The sequence below is a fragment of the Vulpes lagopus genome, chromosome 23 (assembly GCF_018345385.1).
Source record: "Vulpes lagopus strain Blue_001 chromosome 23, ASM1834538v1, whole genome shotgun sequence".
Classification (NCBI taxonomy): domain Eukaryota; kingdom Metazoa; phylum Chordata; class Mammalia; order Carnivora; family Canidae; genus Vulpes; species Vulpes lagopus.
This window is the reverse complement of record NC_054846.1, coordinates 44,429,777-44,450,585: the sequence shown is the minus strand read 5'-3', so window position 1 is coordinate 44,450,585 and position 20,809 is coordinate 44,429,777. Positions and strand designations below refer to the sequence as shown.

Genomic DNA, 20,809 nt, shown 5'->3' with positions numbered 1-20,809 from the left:
CTCCTGCCCAGCACCTCTCCAGCTCCTGCCCAGCTCCTCCCCAGCACCTCTCCAGCTCCTGCCCAGCACCTCTCCAGCTCCTGCCCAGCACCTCTCCAGCTCCTGCCCAGCACCTCTCCAGCTCCTGCCCAGCACCTCTCCAGCTCCTGCCCAGCTCCTCCCCAGCACCTCTCCAGCTCCTGCCCAGCTCCTCCCCAGCACCTCTCCAGCTCCTGCCCAGCTCCTCCCCAGCACCTCTCCAGCTCCTGCCCAGCACCTCTCCAGCTCCTGCCCAGCTCCTCCCCAGCACCTCTCCAGCTCCTGCCCAGCACCTCTCCAGCTCCTGCCCAGCACCTCTCCAGCTCCTGCCCAGCACCTCTCCAGCTCCTGCCCAGCACCTCTCCAGCTCCTGCCCAGCACCTCTCCAGCTCCTGCCCAGCTCCTCCCCAGCACCTCTCCAGCTCCTGCCCAGCACCTCTCCAGCTCCTGCCCAGCACCTCTCCAGCTCCTGCCCAGCACCTCTCCAGCTCCTGCCCAGCACCTCTCCAGCTCCTGCCCAGCACCTCTCCAGCTCCTGCCCAGCACCTCTCCAGCTCCTGCCCAGCACCTCTCCAGCTCCTGCCCAGCACCTCTCCAGCTCCTGCCCAGCACCTCTCCAGCTCCTGCCCAGCTCCTCCCCAGCACCTCTCCAGCTCCTGCCCAGCACCTCTCCAGCTCCTGCCCAGCACCTCTCCAGCTCCTGCCCAGCTCCTCCCCAGCACCTCTCCAGCTCCTGCCCAGCACCTCTCCAGCTCCTGCCCAGCTCCTCCCCAGCACCTCTCCAGCTCCTGCCCAGCTCCTCTCCAGCTCCTGCCCAGCTCCTGCCCAGCACCTCTCCAGCTCCTGCCCAGCACCTCTCCAGCTCCTGCCCAGCTCCTCTCCAGCTCCTGCCCAGCACCTCTCCAGCTCCTGCCCAGCTCCTGCCCAGCTCCTCTCCAGCTCCTGCCCAGCTCCTCCCCACTTCATCCCAAGCTCCTGCCCAGCTCCTGCCCAGCTCCTGCCCAGCACCTCTCCAGCTCCTGCCCAGCACCTCTCCAGCTCCTGCCCAGCTCCTGCCCAGCTCCTCCCCACTTCATCCCAAGCTCCTGCCCAGCTCCTCTCCAGCTCCTGCCCAGCACCTCTCCAGCTCCTGCCAGCTCCTCCCCACTTCATCCCAAGCTCCTGCCCAGCTCCTCTCCAGCTCCTGCCAGCTCCTCCCCACTTCATCCCAAGCTCCTGCCCAGCTCCTCCCCACTTCATCCCAAGCTCCTGCCCAGCTCCTCCCCACTTCATCCCAAGCTCCTGCCCAGCTCCTGCCCAGCTCCTGCCCAGCTCCTGCCCAGCACCTCTCCAGCTCCTGCCCAGCTCCTGCCCAGCTCCTGCCCAGCTCCTCCCCAGCACCTCTCCAGCTCCTGCCCAGCTCCTGCCCAGCTCCTGCCCAGCACCTCTCCAGCTCCTGCCCAGCTCCTGCCCAGCTCCTGCCCAGCTCCTGCCCAGCTCCTGCCCAGCTCCTGCCCAGCTCCTGCCCAGCTCCTGCCCAGCTCCTCTCCAGCTCCTGCCCAGCTCCTGCCCAGCTCCTCCCCACTTCATCCCAAGCTCCTGCCCAGCTCCTCTCCAGCTCCTGCCCGGCTCCTGCCCAGCTCCTCCCCAGCACCTCTCCAGCTCCTGCCCAGCACCTCTCCAGCTCCTGCCCAGCTCCTCCCCAGCTCCTGCCCAGCTCCTCCCCAGCACCTCTCCAGCTCCTGCCCAGCTCCTCCCCAGCACCTCTCCAGCTCCTGCCCAGCTCCTCCCCAGCACCTCTCCAGCTCCTGCCCAGCTCCTCCCCACTTCATCCCAAGCTCCTGCCCAGCTCCTGCCCAGCTCCTCCCCACTTCATCCCAAGCTCCTGCCCAGCTCCTGCCCAGCTCCTCTCCAGCTCCTCCCGAGCTCCTGCCCAGCTCCTCTCCACCTCCTCCCGAGCTCCTGCCCAGCTACTGCCCACCTCCTCCCGAGCTCCTGCCCAGCTCCTCTCCAGCTCCTGCCCAGCGCCCATCACGCCTGGAAACTCGGGCGGCCTAGCGAGGGCTTAGGAGCGGGGCGCCCGCACCACCTGCCTGCGGCCTTGGGCAGCCCACTTAACCGGTCTGCCCCCGGTTTCTCTGTCCATGTGGTGGGGCTGACGAGAGCGCCGATGCTACAGGGCTGCACGGTTAGACCACGCTGGGCCTACGGTCAGTACGTGCGTCCGGGCTCTTTTGGTTTACTTGCCAGAATGTAATCTCTCGCGGTCAATGTTAAATAGTGATCTCCTTAAGGTGCCCTAAAAGGGCAGGGACCATTGTCCCGTTTACTGTCCTTCACTGCCTGGATTGGTGCCTGGCACGTAACCGGGGATCAGAAACCACGTCTCCTCCTCACCGCCTTGTTGAAAGACAAACTGGCTTCACCTAGCAAACCGCCAGCCTCCGACTAACTTCCTTAAGATATTTCTGGCCACAACAGAAAACCCTTTCTCCACAGAGGAAGTAACCACTCTGAATAATGCCTGAGGCATAAGAGGAACCAACGTGCCTATTGGCTGGACTACAACTAGGGCACACACAGCACTGATTAATTAATATTGATCATAAACCCATGTGTGTACAGCTGTGTGCGTACGCGTCTGCTTATCGACGGCCTCCTCAATGCTGCACTTTGAGAACGACAGAGGCCGGGAGTCTTTGTTAGCATCCAGACTTCTGTTTCCCTGAACCGTTTCTAGAGCCGAACGAGGAAAATTCGCGGCGGTCTCCTTTTATTCATCTAACGGAGTGAAAGCCCGGAGAAATCACCTGAATATTCAGCATTCATCACAAAGCCCCCGAACTATCCTCAGGATAAATCCCTCTGATTTAAGGAACAGATTGACAACTAAAAAGTAGTTTTGTCTCTAAAGTGCAGCATCCCCCACTTGGGCCCCTGTGCTTTACAGGACAAGCAGGGAACCAGGCGACCGTGACCTCAGGCGTCTGCTCTGCAGCCACGGTGTTCACAGCAACGCTAGGGACATGCGGGCCACCCAGGTCACAGAACGACGGTCCTCCCGGGCTCAGGGCGCGACTCACCTGCTGTGGCTTCACCGCGGAGCCGGGATGCGCCACGCACCCCGGGGACCCGGGCTGGATGATGCCGTGTGGCCCCGGTGCCTCCAGGCTCAGGCCGAGCAAGCGTGGACGCTGGAGCTGCGGGTCTGCGGAGGGGAGCGTGGACGACTTGGGGTTAACCACGTTTGCGGGGCCGATGAGGAGGTGAGCTGTGGATCCCAGGCCGGGCACCCTGAAATGCACAGGCCCCGCACCTGGGAGCACGCCGGCGGCAGAGGAGACTGGCCTGGGCACGGTGGGAGAGTAGAGCACGGGAAACGGGCCCAGCGTGGGAGACGGCAGGACCATGCACGGAATGCCCAGGGGGGGCAGCTGACCTGAGGGCGCCCCCCCGGCCTGGGAGTTCCGGCTGCCGGGCAAGAGCACATTGAAGCCATTCAGTCCTGCAATGGGAGCAGAACGGGACAAGGTGGCAGTGAGCAGGACAGAGGTCCCGATCCAGATCCCGTCCCCCGTGGCCCTGCCAAGTGGCTCCCACCGACCGGCTGGCTCCCCCCATGCTCTCCCTACCCTGCTCCTCCCTGGCACGGGCCACGGAGGACGCCCCTCATCAGTGTGTCACCACCTGGTGGATGCCCGTGTCCCCCGACCGGGTCATTTCACATGTGTCCACTGCGTGCAGATCCAGGAGGAAAGGGAACTTAGACGGGAGAAATTTTTTCTTTATTTTCATGGACTTCTAATGAATCTTTCTATTTCCCGCAACTTAGATCACAGGCCGCAAAGCGCACAGTGTTAGGAGTACCTTGACTTTGTCACTAGCACAAAGCACAGGTATATCTGTATGACTTCGGCTGTGGCAGGTGCTTACTGGACTTGAAGATCATCAGGACTTTGAAATTATGAGAACACGAGACCTGCGGTCAGATCTTCTTATTACTATGATTTACATTATTCTTTTCTAACTGTATTTCAAATTAATTGGCTTCCCTTATTAGCCTATGTATTTAATTCTATGCATTTTTAAAACATTCTGAGGAGGAATCCACGGGCTTTACCACAGTGTCAGTAGGTTCTTGGCCCAGAAAAAGCTCAAAACCCCTGTGCTGGGCTGTCATTTTCATTCAGCAGGGACTGAGTCTGTTTATTGTTTATCAATATATCTGCACCACCAAGTATCATGCTTACATTAAATCCCCAAAAAGTATTTGCTAAAGGAATAATGAACGTTCTGTAGGTAATTGAATAATAACACCTACCTAACCTGCGAGCGAATGCAAAATTCAGGAAAATCAAGTCTGTTTGCATCGAGAGCAGCTTTACGTACACGGTGCATATTTTAAAAATTAGGTACCTCTTATATTTCAGCTTTATTTCAAAACACGAACAGTGCTGGAGTCTTACTGTCAGACACTATTATTCGAAGTGCTTTAGATGGATTACCTTCTAGAATTTAGTTCGATTTTGAGAGCACCCCCATGACACAGGTGCCAGTGCTGGTGCTGCTTTACCAGCAAGGATGGCGAAGTACTTAAGTTCATGCAGGGACTGAGAGGCTCTAACGTGCAGCCCTCTCACTCCAGACCTGGCCCTCGACCGCAATGACACGCTCAGTACCTCTGGATATTCAAGACGTTAGCATTGCAGCTGTACATGGTGGCCAACAGGTTCATAGTGTTCAGTAAAGTGAACCAGAATCAGATTCAGCTGAATTATAAAAATCGGATGATCTTTTGAATTGTGCTTTTTTTTTTAGCAAATAAGGTTTAATGTGTTTGAAAAAAAAAAAATCACGGGCCCTAATTATTTTCATGGTATCCTTGGAGTTGGCCAAAGGGGAAGGAGGCAGCCTTTACCTTCATTTCGTAGATGGGAGAAAAGAAAGGGCTGAGAGTAAAATGATTCAGAGGCCTTTTGTAAACAGCAGCTGACTGATGAGCCACTCTGGTCAGATGACATGGACAGAAATGTAGACATCTAATTTATGATCTGACCACCCCGAGGGGCCCTGAGACACGATGACATCCCTTACCAGCCGGCGACTGCACGTAAAGGTACTGCAGCAAAGAGGGCTCTTTGGTGCTTTCATTTTCTTTTGAAGACTTTTCCATCTCTGTGTCTCTCGAAGGATTTCCCCACTCGGAAGAAGCGAGGCAGTTTGCCGTGGCCTTTCCAGAAGCCTCCTCTGCAGCAGAGGCCTGGGCCTCCATGTGAATGTCTTCGGGGGCCCCAGATCTGCCGTTACTCAGGGTCTTGGCGGAGGCGAGGTCTGTGGCCTCTGAAGGTTTCTAAGCACAATCAACCAGGAACCGGAAAAGCGAGTAAAAATCCCAGTAGTGAATCTCAGTAACAGCTTTCTCAAAATAGCTAACACATCCACCAAGTCCAGGATAGCTGTGTGCCACACTGAACTGCTTATGTCCACTGTCTCAGTCATGCGTATAGAATAGCCTGCTCATCACTGTCACATCATGTGCTTCTGCAGGCTTAGGATTCCTTTTTTTTTTTTTTTTTTTTAAAGATTTTATTTACTTGGGATCCCTGGGTGGCGCAGCGGTTTGGCGCCGGCCTTTGGCCCAGGGCGCGATCCTGGAGACCCCGGATCTAATCCCACATCAGGTTCCCGGTGCATGGAGCCTGCCTTCTCCCTCTGCCTGTGTCTCTGCCTCTCTCTCTCTCTCTCTGTGACTATCATAAATAAATAAAAATTAAAAAAAAAACAGATTTTATTTACTTATTCATGAGAGACACGGGGGGTGGGGGGATAGGGACACAGGCAGAGGGAAAAGCAGGCTCCATGCAGGAAGCCCGACGTGGGACTCGATCCCAGGTCTCCAGGATCACACCCTGGGCTGAAGGCGGCACTAAACCGCTGAGCCACCTGGGCTGCCCTGCAGGCTTATGATTCTTAAGCACAGAAACAATGGAGTTTTAATAACGCGCTGGCCATGGTGTTGAGACTATGAGAGAAATTTCAGAGCTACTGAGGCATAAAGGGTGTCGATGCCAGGCTTTCGGTGGCCCAGTAAGAACTGCGGGACTGGCCCAAAGCCAGTCTGGGTTATCTAAGACATATATACCAGCCAGGCTTTTGCTGCTGGTCTGCAACCCCAGGCTAGATTCAAAATTAGAAAAATTCACTCTGGCAAGGGAAAGGAACAGAAGAGAAAGGGTCTTAAACAGCACACTGATTTCCACGAGTGTGCCTCGCTGACCCAGCACCGACGCTGTCCTGTCTCATTAACCTCCAAATGGCTACTAAGCAGGAGGTGTGAGCAGCTCATAATTTTGTCCCTTTCATTTTGGAGCCGGGGAAGCAGGATCTGTGAGCAGTGAGGAGAACTGACACAGACACGGAAGGACCGACAGCACCCACGCTGGATGCTGGACTCTGGACCTCAGGTGCGTCCTGGATTCAGATGGTTATTTCAGGGATCTCAACTCATTGAAGAATAAAAAAGTGGGGGGAGGCGGTAGCAAAACAGGGAGGAAACATACAAACACGTTAACAGTGATTGACTCTATGTGGTGGGATTATGGGTCTTTCTTTTTTAACATCTTTTAGCATTTAATGCAAAGTAGGAGTTTGATGACTTCTCTTATGGCGGTACTTTATGGCAAGATTTTATGGCCAGCGCCAGTCCTGGCTTAATGATACACATGATACACGCAAGACTTCACATTCCAGACTCAGGAGCTTCTTAGTCTCTGTGCCTCTGATCGGGAAGGAACTTGAGTTAAAAGGATGTCACTAGGTACCCAAATCCCTTACCTTGGGCATGACCAGAGCGAGGGGGCTGTCTTCGTAGTCCCTGCTCTGTCTTTTAGGGGCTGGCTCCTCCTCCTGAGGCTTCCTCTCCTCACCGAGGCGCTTCTGGACAGAGGGTGTAGGTGGCCGGTCTGCCGGGACTCCCGAGCTTCTGCTGGGCCTCTGGGCACCCAAGCCTGACGCAGGGGCCAGGCCCTCCTGCAGCCTCCCGTACAGCATGAGCAGGGATGGCGAGGGCACGTACACCAGGGGTTGGCTGGCCAGCAGGGCTGGCTTCAGGCTCTCCACGTCCGAGGCGGCCGAAGCTGCTGAGACACCCACTTGTCCGTGCAGACTGTTCTGAGAGGGGAAAGCCAGGTCCAATTGGGCCACAGAAAATACCTGGTGCGCTAAAGGGTGAACACAATATTCGGAGTCAACAGACAGGCCGGGGAGAGGAGCAGGAGGGTCCAGGCTGCCTGATGGAGGCATCGCTCTCTTACTAGTGGCAACGGCTTTCCCCCTGCAAGAGAAAGACACATAATGGATCCTGTCATCTCACTGAACCAGCTCCTGATTCTCTGCCTTCCTAAGGAGAGACGTGCCCCAGCAGAAGCGAGATAATGCTGCTCAAGCTGGTACTACAGTGTTCCCCTGACGCCCAGCACCCAGCAGCCAACCCCGGAGGTGGATGACCACAGAACCTGGATGCATGGTTAGGGATGGCCTGGGTGAGCCCTTGGGGAGATCTCAGGTTAGGGCCCAGACTGGCTCCTCCCGCCTCCTCCACCTCACATAGTTGTCACATAACGCGTGCTACCCCATAGCAGGCCCACAGATTCTCCGTGACTAACATACTATTATAATGACTTGACATAATTCTTTTTAAAACATTTTGATTTATTCATGAGAGACATAGGGAGAGAGGCAGAGACACAGGCAGAGGGAGAAGCAGGTGCCCCCGCGGGGACCCCGATGCGGGACTCGACCCCAGGACCACACCCTGAGCCAAAGGCAGATGCTCAACTGCTGAGCCACCCAGGTGTCCCTGATTTTACATAATTCTAATCGTAGTTACCCCCTGCCAGTTTACGAGGGAGAAAGAGTGAGGCTCAGAGACTAACCAGCCTACAGAAGGTCAGCTGCCCCGCTCTAACGTGATGGAGCTGGCCTCACGCTCAGCCCCGTAAGCTAGGACGCCCTGGGTAGGTAGGCAGCCAAGACTCGACCAGAGTTTCACTTAAAGGACACGTCTGGTTTGTCTCAAATCCACTGTGAGATAAATGAAGTGGGCAGGGGGTGAGGAAACAAAGTTACTTGCTAAGTTATTTTCTGTCATTCTTGTCCCATTCTGCTCAGGATTCCAATTTTTAGGCACAACACATTCAAGATTAAGCCCCACTTGATATGACATTATAAACAATGTCTGGGCCTTTTATATGGAAAGATTTCTAAATATTAAAAAACGTTTGTATTTTTCGTGATTTTTGGAAACAGATGAGGAAAATCCTTTTAAAGGGAGTCCTTTAAGAACTGGTAAATGGGATCCCTGGGGGGCTCAGCGGTTTGGCGCCACCTTCAGCCCAGGGTGTGATCTTGGAGTCCCGGGATCGAGTCCCACATGGGGCTCCCAGCATGGAGCCTGCTTCTCCCTCTGCCTGGGTCTCTGCCTCTCTTTCTCTGTGTCTCTCATGAATAAATAAAATATTTATTTTATTTTATTTTATTTTATTATTTTATTTTATTTATGATAGGCACACAGTAGAGAGAGAGAGAGGCAGAGACATAGGCAGAGGGAGAAGCAGGCTCCATGCACCGGGAGCCTGACGTGGGATTCGATCCCGAGTCTCCAGGATCGCACCCTGGGCCAAAGGCAGGCGCCAAACCGCTGCGCCACCCAGGGATCCCAAATAAAATCTTTGAAAAAAAAAAAAAAAACTGGTAAACAGGACAGGGATTTCTCAGTAAGCCCTACTTTGCCCAGGCTCATTGTCCACATGCCACTGGGAGTCAAATGAGGGCCCGGGCCTGCAGAGATGAGCAAACCTCTCCGGCCACAGTCCCTCTGAAGGAGCGATCACTGCTGGCTCTGCGAAGCTCAAAATGCCCCCACTGAGGTCCCACCCACCATCCTACCTCCAATCATCTGCCTTCAGCCTCCCCTCCCCACCAATAAGAGCACCATCACCTGGGCCCCAGTGGTCTTTGTGAGGTCTCCTCCTGCTCTGGGGAGTCTTGCTGACTCACCGTCTTACACAGATTCCCATTCCTTTCCATCTGCACCATGACACGCCTCAACCCCACCCAGAGGGCTCCTCTCCAGGAAACCTACTGTAGTTCTACAGTGTCTGTCTCATAAACCCAACCTCTTCTAAGTTTCAAAGCTTTTTGCTTTCGTTTTTTTTTTTGCCAGTTTGACCTATTCACCTCCAACACTTGGAGTTCTCACGAATGATGTTTCCTTTTTCCATCCTATTTGTACCGATTGTTATAGCGAGACGCATCCCATTTACGGTCCCCATATCCAATCCGACCTCAAAAATCTGTTTCTTCCCAAATCTGTCATGAAAAACCTCTCTTGTTCCCACGTTAGCATTTCCTCTGCTTTCTCCCTTTAATAGGTGATTTCCTTCCAAATCAGACCCCAAACATGAGTCCCCCAGCCCGGGTTTGAATCCTGCTGTCACTTCTTAGCCCTTTGACCTTGGGCAAATTATTTAACCTCTTTGGGTTTCTGTTTCCTTTCTTTAAAATGAGGATAACAATGACTGTGGTTATGATGAGATGAGGTAATATACACAAAACTTTTGGAACGGGACCTGCTGGTTCATAAGCAAAGCTAGCCACAGTGATGATGTGACTCTGGGAACAATCGTCAGTTCTCGGCACCACGTTAATAGTCAATTGTCTTTTTTCAGTGTGTGTTTTTATTTTCCCCTTGAAGCTTTCATTTAGCTTAGGGGGTAGAATTTTTGTACTCTGTGTCTCCGATGCTATACATCCAGCATAATGTTGGGCACAAATGGGAAGCTTACAAAGTTTTTAATACACAAATGGCTGACCTCATGAATGAGACTGCTAGAATGACCTTCTGATGAGTGGCATGCCAATGCAGTCAAAGTCAACAGCAGAAAATAAAAAGAATGCATTCAGAATTTTTGAAGACTACTCACTGTGAACTGTCTTCTATTTTCTGTTGGTAAACGGCTGCCAGACTTCCAATTTCTAAGGAGTACCCACCTGATCCTGAAAAGGAAAATAAGACTCTAACAAAATATGGCAAGAGACTTATACACACCAATTACATATAGCTGGACTCCTTATTCACTGCTCAGGGATTAAAAGATTATCTCAAATCCGTTCTGGTTTTGGTTCAAAGAGAATTTTCCAGAAGCTAGCTGTTAATGGGGAATTCAGATCTCCTCAACGATTAGAAAGAAAACAAAACAAAACAAGTGTGGCTTGGTAAATGTGATGAATGTCTGACATGCATCAAAGAGACCAACCTTGGCAAACCAGCTGATCTTCACTGGTGGACTAGGAGGAGTTTCAGACACCGGGGCCATGTTCCTTCACCGTGAAGTCAGCAACTCTTTTACCCTCAACCATCATTCTGCTTCACGTAAGTGGCAAAAAGAGGCAGGGCCTAGACTCAGCTTATTTTAAAATGCCTGATATATCACAATGGACAGAGTCCACAGAGTAAGAAAAGGCAGATACCTTGTTCCTCTCTATAAGGGCTGCTGGGTTCTGAGTTCACTTTCCTCTGGATCCTCTCAGAAGCCTGAACTGTATTGAAAGAACCATGTCGAGCCAGCCTCTGTTTTGCACAGACTTGAATCTGGCCATATGTTTCTCTTTTCAATTCTGGTAAGACAGATGCAGAAACATCCACTAGTTCTTCATCTAAATAAATGAGAGAATTGGTAGTGTTGTTATAGAGCTATAATTCAGGATGATTTCAGCCTTTTTAAGATATAGCTTTGAGAGTCTGTAATTGTAATGGAGCTGCCCTGTAAATTAAAAACTAAGACAATCAAAGGAATTCTATGAGCCTTGTGTCAAACCCCAATTTCTTTTGATGTACTAATTTTTTTAAGAGTTAGTAAAAGACTATAAAGTGAAACTGAATCCATATATATTTTAAAATTATCTCAACTGCAACAGAAGTAGAGCAAGATGTTCTCCAACCCAAATTAGAATGGACCTGATATTTCAGATGCTTTCTTTGGGCAGAGAGATCAAAGGAAAACCCAAACATACTCAGCCCAACGTGCATATTTAAGGATTTTAACAATAATTGATATCAGCCTTTTGGCTGATTTCCTATTATGCTTTATTATGTCTTCTGCAATAGGAGGCTCAGTTACCAAGTGACCAAGGGAATAAGGTCAGCAAAAACCTCATGGTTGAAATGCTGCAGACCAGTGAGAACAGAAGCACCTCAGAGGCCCATTTTATGCTTAAAGGAGCCTGAGTAAAATCAGAACAGAATTTTCAATGCAGAACCAGGCCTATATTTTTAACCTGAAATTGTCCCTGTTGCTCAGTCACTCCTACCCCATTCATCTGTGTGATTTTTCTAGGTTCAAAACATGCACATTTTAATTATAAGACTACCTTAAGAAATGGCAAGGGTCAGCTAGGCTTGCATTTTCTAAAACATTTAAAAAGTCACCTTCACAGTTTTCTTTTTCTCATAACAAAAACTCCCAAAATGATCTTTTTAGAAAATCAAAAATTACAAAATCAATGAGAAGAAAATTGGTCAAGACAGTAACAGGGAACAAATTTACCCTCCTTCCTTAAACACAACTATCAGACAAAATATATAAAACAGTGGCTCTCAAGACATTGGACAGCAGGAGATAAAGGGCAGTGATCCTTAGAGACAGAAATCAAATGAGGTGAGACCTGTGATTGGCCTCACTTACTGCCTTGAGCATTTCCAGGTTGGAGTATAGGGAAGGGAACCTGGACAGAGACTGGAAGTCTCCCCAAGTTGAGGTTGGAGCTGGAAGCCAAGGAAAAGCCAGGGCAGCTACAGTTTGCAGAGCAAAATGCCATAGAAGAGAACCATGCTGGAGATCTCCAGAAGGTCGCCCCTTAAATATTCAGTGGAGCACTCATGCATGTGAGGAAACTACCCAAGATCAGGAAAGGAACCACTTAAAAGGAGAAGGAATAGCATCTGCAGCTTATCCTGGGCTGGGAATACTCCCCTTTGCCAGTAGCCAGCATGGAAAAAATCTCAAAACTCCTAAGTTACTGGTTAAAAATAATAAAAAGGGTGTTACTGCCTCAGTAGTGGGGATAATGCACTAAAGACTGTTGATGACCATGCCTACCAAAGCTTAAAAACAAGACCTGAAAGGTTCACTGTTTCCAAGTAACTTCACTGTATCTCAGAACAAAGCTGAAGAACATTTTTAGGAGTACTGAAATGTCTAGCACCCAATAGAATGGAAATCTCAGTGTCTGGCATACAATTAAAAATCATCAGATACACAAAGAAGTGGGGAAATACAACCCACAGTTTGGACACAAATCAACTGAAATGGATTCAAAAGTGACACAGATGATAGAATTAGTGGACAGGCACATTAAGACAGGCATAATCATTGTATTCTGTGAATTCAGGGAACCAGAGGAAAGACTGAACACATTAAGTAGAGACATCAAAAATATAAAGACTCAAATCAGACTTCCAGGGGTAAAAACTAATGCTGGAGAAGAAAATACAGGGGATTAATGGCAGATTAGATGATGCAGAAAAAAAATAGTGAACTTGAAGATGTAGCAACAGCAACCATCCAAAATGAAACGTAGAAAAGAGAATGAAAGAAACAAAACATCAGTGGGCTGTGGGACAACTTCAGGCAGTCAAATGTAAGCATAACTGGAGTCTCCAAAGGACATAAATAAATATTTGAAAAAATGATGGCTGAAAATTTGCCAAAGTTGATAAATGCTTTCAATCCCTAGATCAAAGAAGCCCAACAAACCCAAGTACAAGAGACACAAAGAAAAAGTACGTCAAAGCACACATAGCAAATTGTTTAAAACCAGTCAGAAAAAATCTTAAAAGCAACCAGAGAAAAAGATATATTACATATGGAAGAACAAATGATGATAGAGTTCTAACCAGAAACAATTCAAGTTAGCAGATAGTGGAGCAGCTTCTTTCAAGTACTGAAAGAAAAAACCTTCAACCTAGAATCCTTTACCCGCTGAAAATATCTTTCCAAAACAAAGGAGAAAGGTGCACATTTCCAGTTACATGATAAGTACGATGGCCTGATGGCTATAGCTAATGCTGCCATATGTTCTATATAAAAGGTAAGAGAGTAAGTCCTAAGAGTCCTCATCACAAGGAAAATGATTTTTTCCTTTCTTTCACTTTTTATTGTATTGATATAAGAGATACTAACTAAACTTGCTGCAGTAATCAATTCACAATATATGTAAGCAAATCATTATGCTGTAAATCTTACACTTATACAATGATGTATGTCAAGTATATTTTAATAAAGCTGGAAAAAAGACAAAGATGCCTGGAAGAATTCATTATTAGCTGACCTGCACTATAAGAAATGTTAAAGTCCATCAGGCCAAGAAAAATGATACCAGATAGAAATCAACATCTACAAAAAGGAGGGACAAGCACCGTAAGTGGTGACTACATGGGTAGATATCAATTTTTCCCCCTTCAAAATCTCTTTAAAAGGCATAAGACTTTAAGACAAAAATAAAAACAATGCACTGTGGAGTTTTTAACATACAGAGCACTAAAACATTTGGCAACAACAGTACAAAGGCCAGGCAGAGAAAATGAAAGTAGGCTATTGTAAGGTTCTTATAGAATATAAACAGTATAATATCATTTGAAGGTGGTCTGTGATAAGTTAAAGGTGCACACTATAAATCCTAAGGCAGCCATTAAAATAACACAACAGAGAGTTATAGCTAATAAAGCCAAAAAAGCTAATAAGCCAATAAAGCCAGTAAGATGGAAGAAGAAAAATAATAAATCCCAAAGAAAGAAAAAGAGTAAAAAGAAGCAATGAATCTATGGGACAAATTGAAAACAAATAGCAAGATAGACTAAAATCAAATATCAGTAATCACATTAAAATGTAAATGGGTCTAAACTCAATTAAAAAGCAGAAATTGTCAGATTACATTTAAAAAGCTCTTAACTGTATACTGCCTACCAGAAACTCACTTTAAATACAGGTACCGATAGTTAAAAGAATAAACAATATACACTATGCTAACTAATCAAAAGTAAGCTGATGTGGTTATATTACCATTGGATAAAGGAGATTTCAGAGCAAAGAATATCAGGCATAAGAAAGGGCCATTTCATAAAGATAAAAGGGTCAATTCACCAAGAAGACATAGCGATCAATCTTTAATGTTTATGCACCTAAGGACAGCTTCAAATACACAAAGCAAAACTTGATAGAGCTGGAAAGAATAGACAAATCTGCAATTATGGGGCAGCTCAGGTGGCTCAGCAGTTTAGCGCTGCCTTCAGCCCAGGGTGTGATCCTGGGGACCCGGGATCGGGTCCCGCATCAGGCTCCCTGCATGGAGCCTGCTTCTCCCTCTGTCTCTGCCTCTCTCTCTGTGTCTCTCATGAATAAATAAATAAAATCTTAAAAAAAAAAAAAGCAAAACACAAATCTGCAATTATAATCAAACTCTTCAATGTTCCTCTACCAATAACTGATAGATCAAATAAATGTAATATCAGTGAAGATAGAGAAGACTTTGACCAATCAACTTGACTTAGTTGTCATTTACAGAACATTCCACCTAACAAAACAATACATATTCTCTCAAGTGCATGTGGATAGACCATATCTGTACCATAAAACAAACCTTAATGAATTTGAAAGGATTCAAGTTATACAAAGTATATTCTGTGCACACATGGAATGAAGTTAGAAATGTATAAGAAAAAGATCTGGAAAATCTCAAAAGATTTGGAAATGAGCACACATCTAAATAACCTGTGAATCAAAGACAAAAAAGGGAAATCATAAAGTATTTTGAACTGAAAGACAAAGGAAGCACACATATCAAAATTTGTGGGATAGAGATAAAGCAGCACTTACAGTGAAATTTATAGCACTAAATATTTACTAGAAAAAAAAGAATGATATTGAATGGCTACCATTTCTACCTTAGGAAACTAGAAAAAGAGCAAACTGGACACAAAGAAGAAAAGATCTACTAGAGATAAGCTGAAGAGCCCTATAGCTAAAGATACTGAATCTGTTATTAAAAAGCCTGCTCACGTAGAAACCTGCTTGCTTGTTTCACCGGTGACTTTTACCATGTAAAAGCAAACTGGAAATAATCCACATGTCCACCAACAAGTAAATGAATAAAGAATGATATATTGGGGAAAAAATGATATATTGGGGATCCTTGGGTAGCTCAGCAGTTTGGTGCCTGCCTTTGGCCTAGGGTGCCGTCCTGGGGTCCCAGGATCGAGTTCCGCATTGAGCTCCCTGCACGGAGCTGCCTTCTCTCTGCCTGTCTCTCTCCCTCTCCCTATCTCTCTCTCTCTCTCTCTCATGAATAAACAAATAAAATATTTTTTTAAAAAATGATATATCCACACAATGGGCTACTCAGCAATATAAAGGAATAAATTATTGATACATGCCACAGTATCATTAATCTGAAAAGAATTACGCTGAGTGAAAGAGGCTTGATAAAGAGTATATACACTACAGTCAATTCCTTTTTTTTTTGTTCATTTTAAACAAGAAGTTTATTTAAACAACAAGACGTTTGACATGAAGGGAAAACGATCTAGGATTTGTTTCTTTTAGAGTAATTTATCCCTACATAAAGACAGATTGCCCTACATGTAACAGCTACGTACAAAAAAGTTATAAAATTGTCCTTGGTTTTACAATGATAAATGAAAAACATTAAAATTCTCCAATAGAACAAGGTATGCAAGGATTTTTATGTTGTTCTTATTTTGTTAAACAGTGAGAGCAACATAACTTACTGGAATATAAAGGTCAGAGCTGACTGAGCATGCCACTAATGGAGAGAGGGGGTAGTTTCACAGAAGCAGTATTTTCCCCATCCCATCTCCATTTGATGTCGATCAAAACATACCATTGGCCATTTAGTTAAAAAAAAAAAGTGATATGCTTGTGCACATACACAGTCACTTTATGAACAATAAAGGAATGGGGAAAGGGAAAATGAAAGAATAGAGAAAACTCTACTGTAGTGGTCAGGGTGTGGTGGAGCCAAATTATGGCTATTTGAGAATGGCTTCTTGGTCTGGAGGAACAGAATTCTGGAGTAAAGTAGAAGGTTCCCTTTTTAGTAGACACCCCTTGTCTGCTGCTGGAACACATCAATTGTCCCTTCACCCTCCATCCCACTGTGCAGGTGTGTCTGTTTCATTGATTGGCTGCCCATCATATCGGAATCTGATCGGCCTCATTGACAAACCCTGTCCTTCACAGTAGGCTTTCAGTAGTCTACCAAGTGGTGTGTGCCTCTTAATCTTAGACTGCACCACAGAACCATCCTGCCCCGCCACCTTCAAATTAATATGATCGTTGTTCTCAGTCTTCACTCCTTCCTTGGGCTTTTCGTCAGCCGTGACGAGTGCCGGAGTCTCCTCAGCTGCCACTTCACAAGAGGCACCAGGTCCCCATCGAACGAGCACACAAGCCACTACAGTCAGTTCTTGTTATTCATGGCCATTATGTTCTATGAAGTTACCATGAACACCGAATTAGCAAAAACTGAACCATTGCTTAGAGGAAATACAGGGTTAGGTTCCTGCCAGCCTCTGGTCACAACACTTTTGCTGATCAACACATAACCTTGTCTTATATTTGTTTGTTTAAAGGCACCTTATTTAGTATGTATCGTTGATCCATTAGCATTGAACTCTTAGCCAACAGCACTAGAACGCATGCTTGAATGAAGCTCCTCTGACATATATATTCCCTCTATAGGCCATTTACAGTCTTCTACTCAGAATCATCAGCGCTTCAGTACAACACATGGGAACCATTTTAGCAGCAAAATCCCCAATATAAAGCACAAAAAATGTGAAAACATGGCACTTAAAAGACCATGAAAAGGACACTTGTTTAGACCGTGAGAGCCAAGTACGAAACAAGTATGAGAGACAAGAAGGCAGGGTGTTGCCTTGTTCTACCTCAGCCGGGAACACAGGTGTTTTTTGCTACTTTGCATGTCTGTGAACAACTGAGAAAATTCTGTGAGTATTGATTTTGGAATTATCAAAAAATTTGAGTATGTAAAATATTTGCAAATAGACACTTTGAATAATGAGCATCAACTGTATATAATTCCCTTATAAAAAATTTTAGAAAATATGTGTAATGCTAAAGTGAAAGAAAGCAATCAGTGGTTGCCCTGGGGCTGGGGGACAGGGGCATAGAGGGAGGAATTACAAAGAGACAGGAGACTGGGGGGGGGGTGCGGGGGGCGCTGATAGGTTCATTATCTCGACTATGGTGATTATTTCTTTTTTTTTTTATGGTGATTATTTCACAGGTGCACATAACGCAAAACTTACAAAATTGTCATTTTAATGATGTGCCATTTACTCTATGTCATAAGATCCCAAAAAAGCTGTGAAAAAATGAAAAGGCCAGGATGGTGGGAAGGAGGAGAAGAAAAGAGATATTAAGTGCACCTGTGAGGAATCGCTACTCAAGAAGTGAAGGAGAGTGAATTAAGAAAATCAACGGTAACTTGGAGTTCTAGATTCAATTGCTGGGTTGATGCTGATGGTGGTATTGTCAGTAATGAAACTAGATATACGGAAAAAATATCAGGTTTTTGCCGGGGAGAGAACAGGAATCATGCTGAGACTCCTGATCCGGTCCCAAGACTTCTTCCCCTGATCAGAGCAGAGGTCTTCCAGGTGCCGTCCCCATGGTAACCCAACTCTTGACTTCTCAACACCAGCTCAGCTCCCTGGCTACCTTATTTTCTTCAATGACACTACCACCTTTGAGCTCCTCTTCTCTTTTAATCCAATGAGAGATCCTTTGTCATTTCTGCCTATTACATTTAGGACAAACTTCTTGGTTTATTTTGGAGCTTCCAAAATGTGGTCCTAACTGATCACATTTTATGTCATTATTCCCTATCCCATGCCCTCTGCTTAAATCAGTGTGGTTGTTCTCTAAACACATGCCAGATTTGTTTTTCCGGTATCTGTTCCTTGAACTAAAAAGCTCTCCTTCCCTCCAAAACCTAATAGTCTTGTCTGTCAGAATGTAACCCATATCATCTCTGAGTTCCCAGAGAGCCAGGGCCACCATGTGTAAAGCTTAATTGTTTCTCTAATTTTCAAATACATGCTAATTATACCTTCAAGAGAAGCTCATTAATCAACTAAAGTGAGTAAAGGCACTATCTGGGTATGATAGGGTGATCATGGATGAAAAGACGGAGTCTTCTTTTAACTCATTAGGCATCTACCTCTTTAGAAAAGTTTGAGCATTCCTTAAAATGCTAAACATAGCGAACCATCAATGGATATGCTCATGAGAAATGCAAACAGATGTCCATACCGAAACTTCTACCTCAATGTTCAAAGCAGCATTATTCGTAAATAGCTAAAAAGTGGAAAAAATCCAAATGTCCGTCAACTGACGAATGAATAAATAAAATGTGGCATATCCATACAACAGCATGGTTTCCATGGTTGAAAGCAAGGAGGTACTGACATACGCTATAAGGTTGAAGGACCTTAACAACAGTGTGCTAAGTGAAAGAAGTCAGTCACAAATGACCAAGTATTGTATGATTTCATTTATAGGGAAATCTATAGAGATGAAACATATTAATTTTTTCCTGGTGCCAGAAGGGAGAGGTTGGGAAGAAGTAGGAGGTGAGTGCTAATGTGTACAGGGATTCTTTTGGGGATGGTGACTTTGTTTTCCAGGGAATTGTGGTGATAGTTGCAAAACTCTGGACTAAAAGCCATGGACTCGTACAATTTAAATGGATGAATTATGTGAATTATATCTGATATCTTACATGAATTATATCTTATTACAGTTGTCGAAAATCAAAAAAAGACCGAGTCTGGCTTCAAATGCACAAAGCTGGGGCAATGGCACGCCATCCACCTCACCAAGTACAATAGCACAATACTATGACTTGCAATAGCTCCCATGAGACTGTCTGCTCTGGGTGAGCAGGGCAAACTTCACAGAGGAGGTGACATTTGAGCCCCATCTTGAAAGTTGAGTATTTTCATGTCGAAGAGAAGAGGGCTTCACAGGTGAAAAGACTAGAAGCCAAAGGCAAAGGAGTAGAAAATGGCAAACCTGGAGAATTCATGCAGGCGGGGATGGCGTCTTTAAACCTCTGGCATTTAGTAACTGTGCACAGTCCACATGCAGTAGGTACTTGCTGGGTTGAATTAGTTATACTTGATTTTAAGTGGTTTCATCTAGATCCTAAGTGAATAATGTGCTGTGAGCGAGGCAGAGAGCTGTATCTTTTATAAGCCTGGGTTAAGTGGCAGGAATTTATGCCTCTAATACCAAAATTGGAAGGGTAATTTAAAAATAACTTTAATGGCTTTTTTTTTCCAGGCAGCATAGCTATATGTAAAGTAGCTGGTACAGTGGGATCCAGTCCCCAATTGCTCAGATTTTACCTGTCAGATAAGTAGAATTAATACCCTTTTTGCTCTAGTTAAGTAAAATTATGACATTTGTAACCTGTTAGATAAATTACCAAAAAGGGGTTTGCTACATCTACACTATATTTAGAGGCCATCTTTACCACACATTAGTTTTGTGATAGTAATTGACATAATTTTCACATTACCTGGAATTTCAAAGAAAATAATGCTTTATTCTGCTGATGCAGAAACAACGAGAGTTTATAAGAAGTGTTATTTTTAACCCTCAATCCCAAACATCCAGAAACGCTGGAATAAGATGAAAAATGCTAATGAGCCAGAATGTAATACTTACAGAAACCCCCACGTTATAAGCTCTCAGGATTTCCCTTCTTGCGGTACGGATGCCGGCCGCACACACCACTTAGGGACTGTATCGCTCACTGTCCCGAGTGACACCACTCGTCTAGTTTTGACCAGTGACATGGGTTGTGGGAAATGAAGATCAATCTCACCGTGTGGAAGCTGCCTGAGTTGGAAAAGGAATTGGGGATTGTAAATAAAACGGACGCCCGGCAAAACCATGCGACCTTACCACTGGAGCTGAAGTCCACAGGCCCGATCCATTTGAAGGCTGGTTTCCGGCCTCGCTCCTCGGTTACGTGCACTTTCTTTATCAGAGCCAAGCTGGTCAGAACGTTGGCTATGTCATAGAGGCGTCGTACCTTTGCTTAAAGATATAAAACACAGTTATGGTCACGCCGTCTGGACACCGTTACATTTTAGTTTACATGACAGGTCACTTTCCTCGGCCCCATCCACAGCTCCAGCAGAAAGCAGCGGGGTGCAGCAGAGGCCGATGGCTCTGTCACCCAAGCACCTGGGATTTATGTATCTGATGTATCTGAGGACACAAACTAAGGGAAGGTCAGTGTGTCCTTCCCCTTCCACAACTTCACACCCCTTGTCAGAGGCACCTGGTGACAAGCAGGGAGCGCTGAGATTGCGAAAACACCAAGGGAGGGAAACGGGCTATAATTAAAGGCTTCATAAACGTAATTCTGATGTGTGGCGTGGCATAAGCTTGCTCTGAGTTTCTCCGGGCAGGTGGTGGCACCAGCTCTAGCAGGCAGCTGGCCTGTAAAAACGACAGGGATTCCCTAGAGCCTCCTGTGAGGCCGTGCTCCTGGGCACATGAGAGCGTTTTGGGGCTCAAGGTGGTTATGAGGTTCAGCTGTGCTGATGACAGGCAGATCCTCACCTGAATCCTGGCCACCTGGTGGGGGCGGGAGGGTGGGCATTCCCTGAGCCTAGGAGGTTTGGGGAGAGACATTC

At 46.5% G+C, this 20,809-nt stretch overlaps 1 protein-coding gene and 1 pseudogene across 10 annotated transcripts in view; both read right to left on the bottom strand.

Moving 5' to 3' along the window:
* Positions 1 to 1,942: 1,942 nt before the first annotated feature.
* The window catches only part of E2F7 (E2F transcription factor 7), a 39,629-nt gene continuing 20,762 nt past the window's right edge, over positions 1,943 to 20,809 (bottom strand). For 4 of the 10 annotated variants that reach the window (XM_041739230.1, XM_041739233.1, XM_041739229.1 and 1 more), the window contains exons 9-14: positions 20,070 to 20,199; positions 10,528 to 10,713; positions 9,981 to 10,053; positions 6,832 to 7,330; positions 5,092 to 5,347; positions 1,943 to 3,502 (exon numbers count right to left, since the gene is read on the bottom strand). In XM_041739230.1, coding sequence (XP_041595164.1) covers positions 2,868 to 3,502; positions 5,092 to 5,347; positions 6,832 to 7,330; positions 9,981 to 10,053; positions 10,528 to 10,713; positions 20,070 to 20,199 — 1,779 coding nt within the window. In that variant the 3' untranslated portion in view covers positions 1,943 to 2,867. Of the gene's footprint in view, positions 3,503 to 5,091; positions 5,348 to 6,831; positions 7,331 to 9,980; positions 10,054 to 10,527; positions 10,714 to 20,069; positions 20,205 to 20,809 lie in introns of all 10 variants that reach the window. The other 6 variants (XM_041739236.1, XM_041739238.1, XM_041739235.1 and 3 more) reach the window with 3 other exon arrangements.
* LOC121481359 lies at positions 15,801 to 20,059 on the bottom strand (annotated as a pseudogene).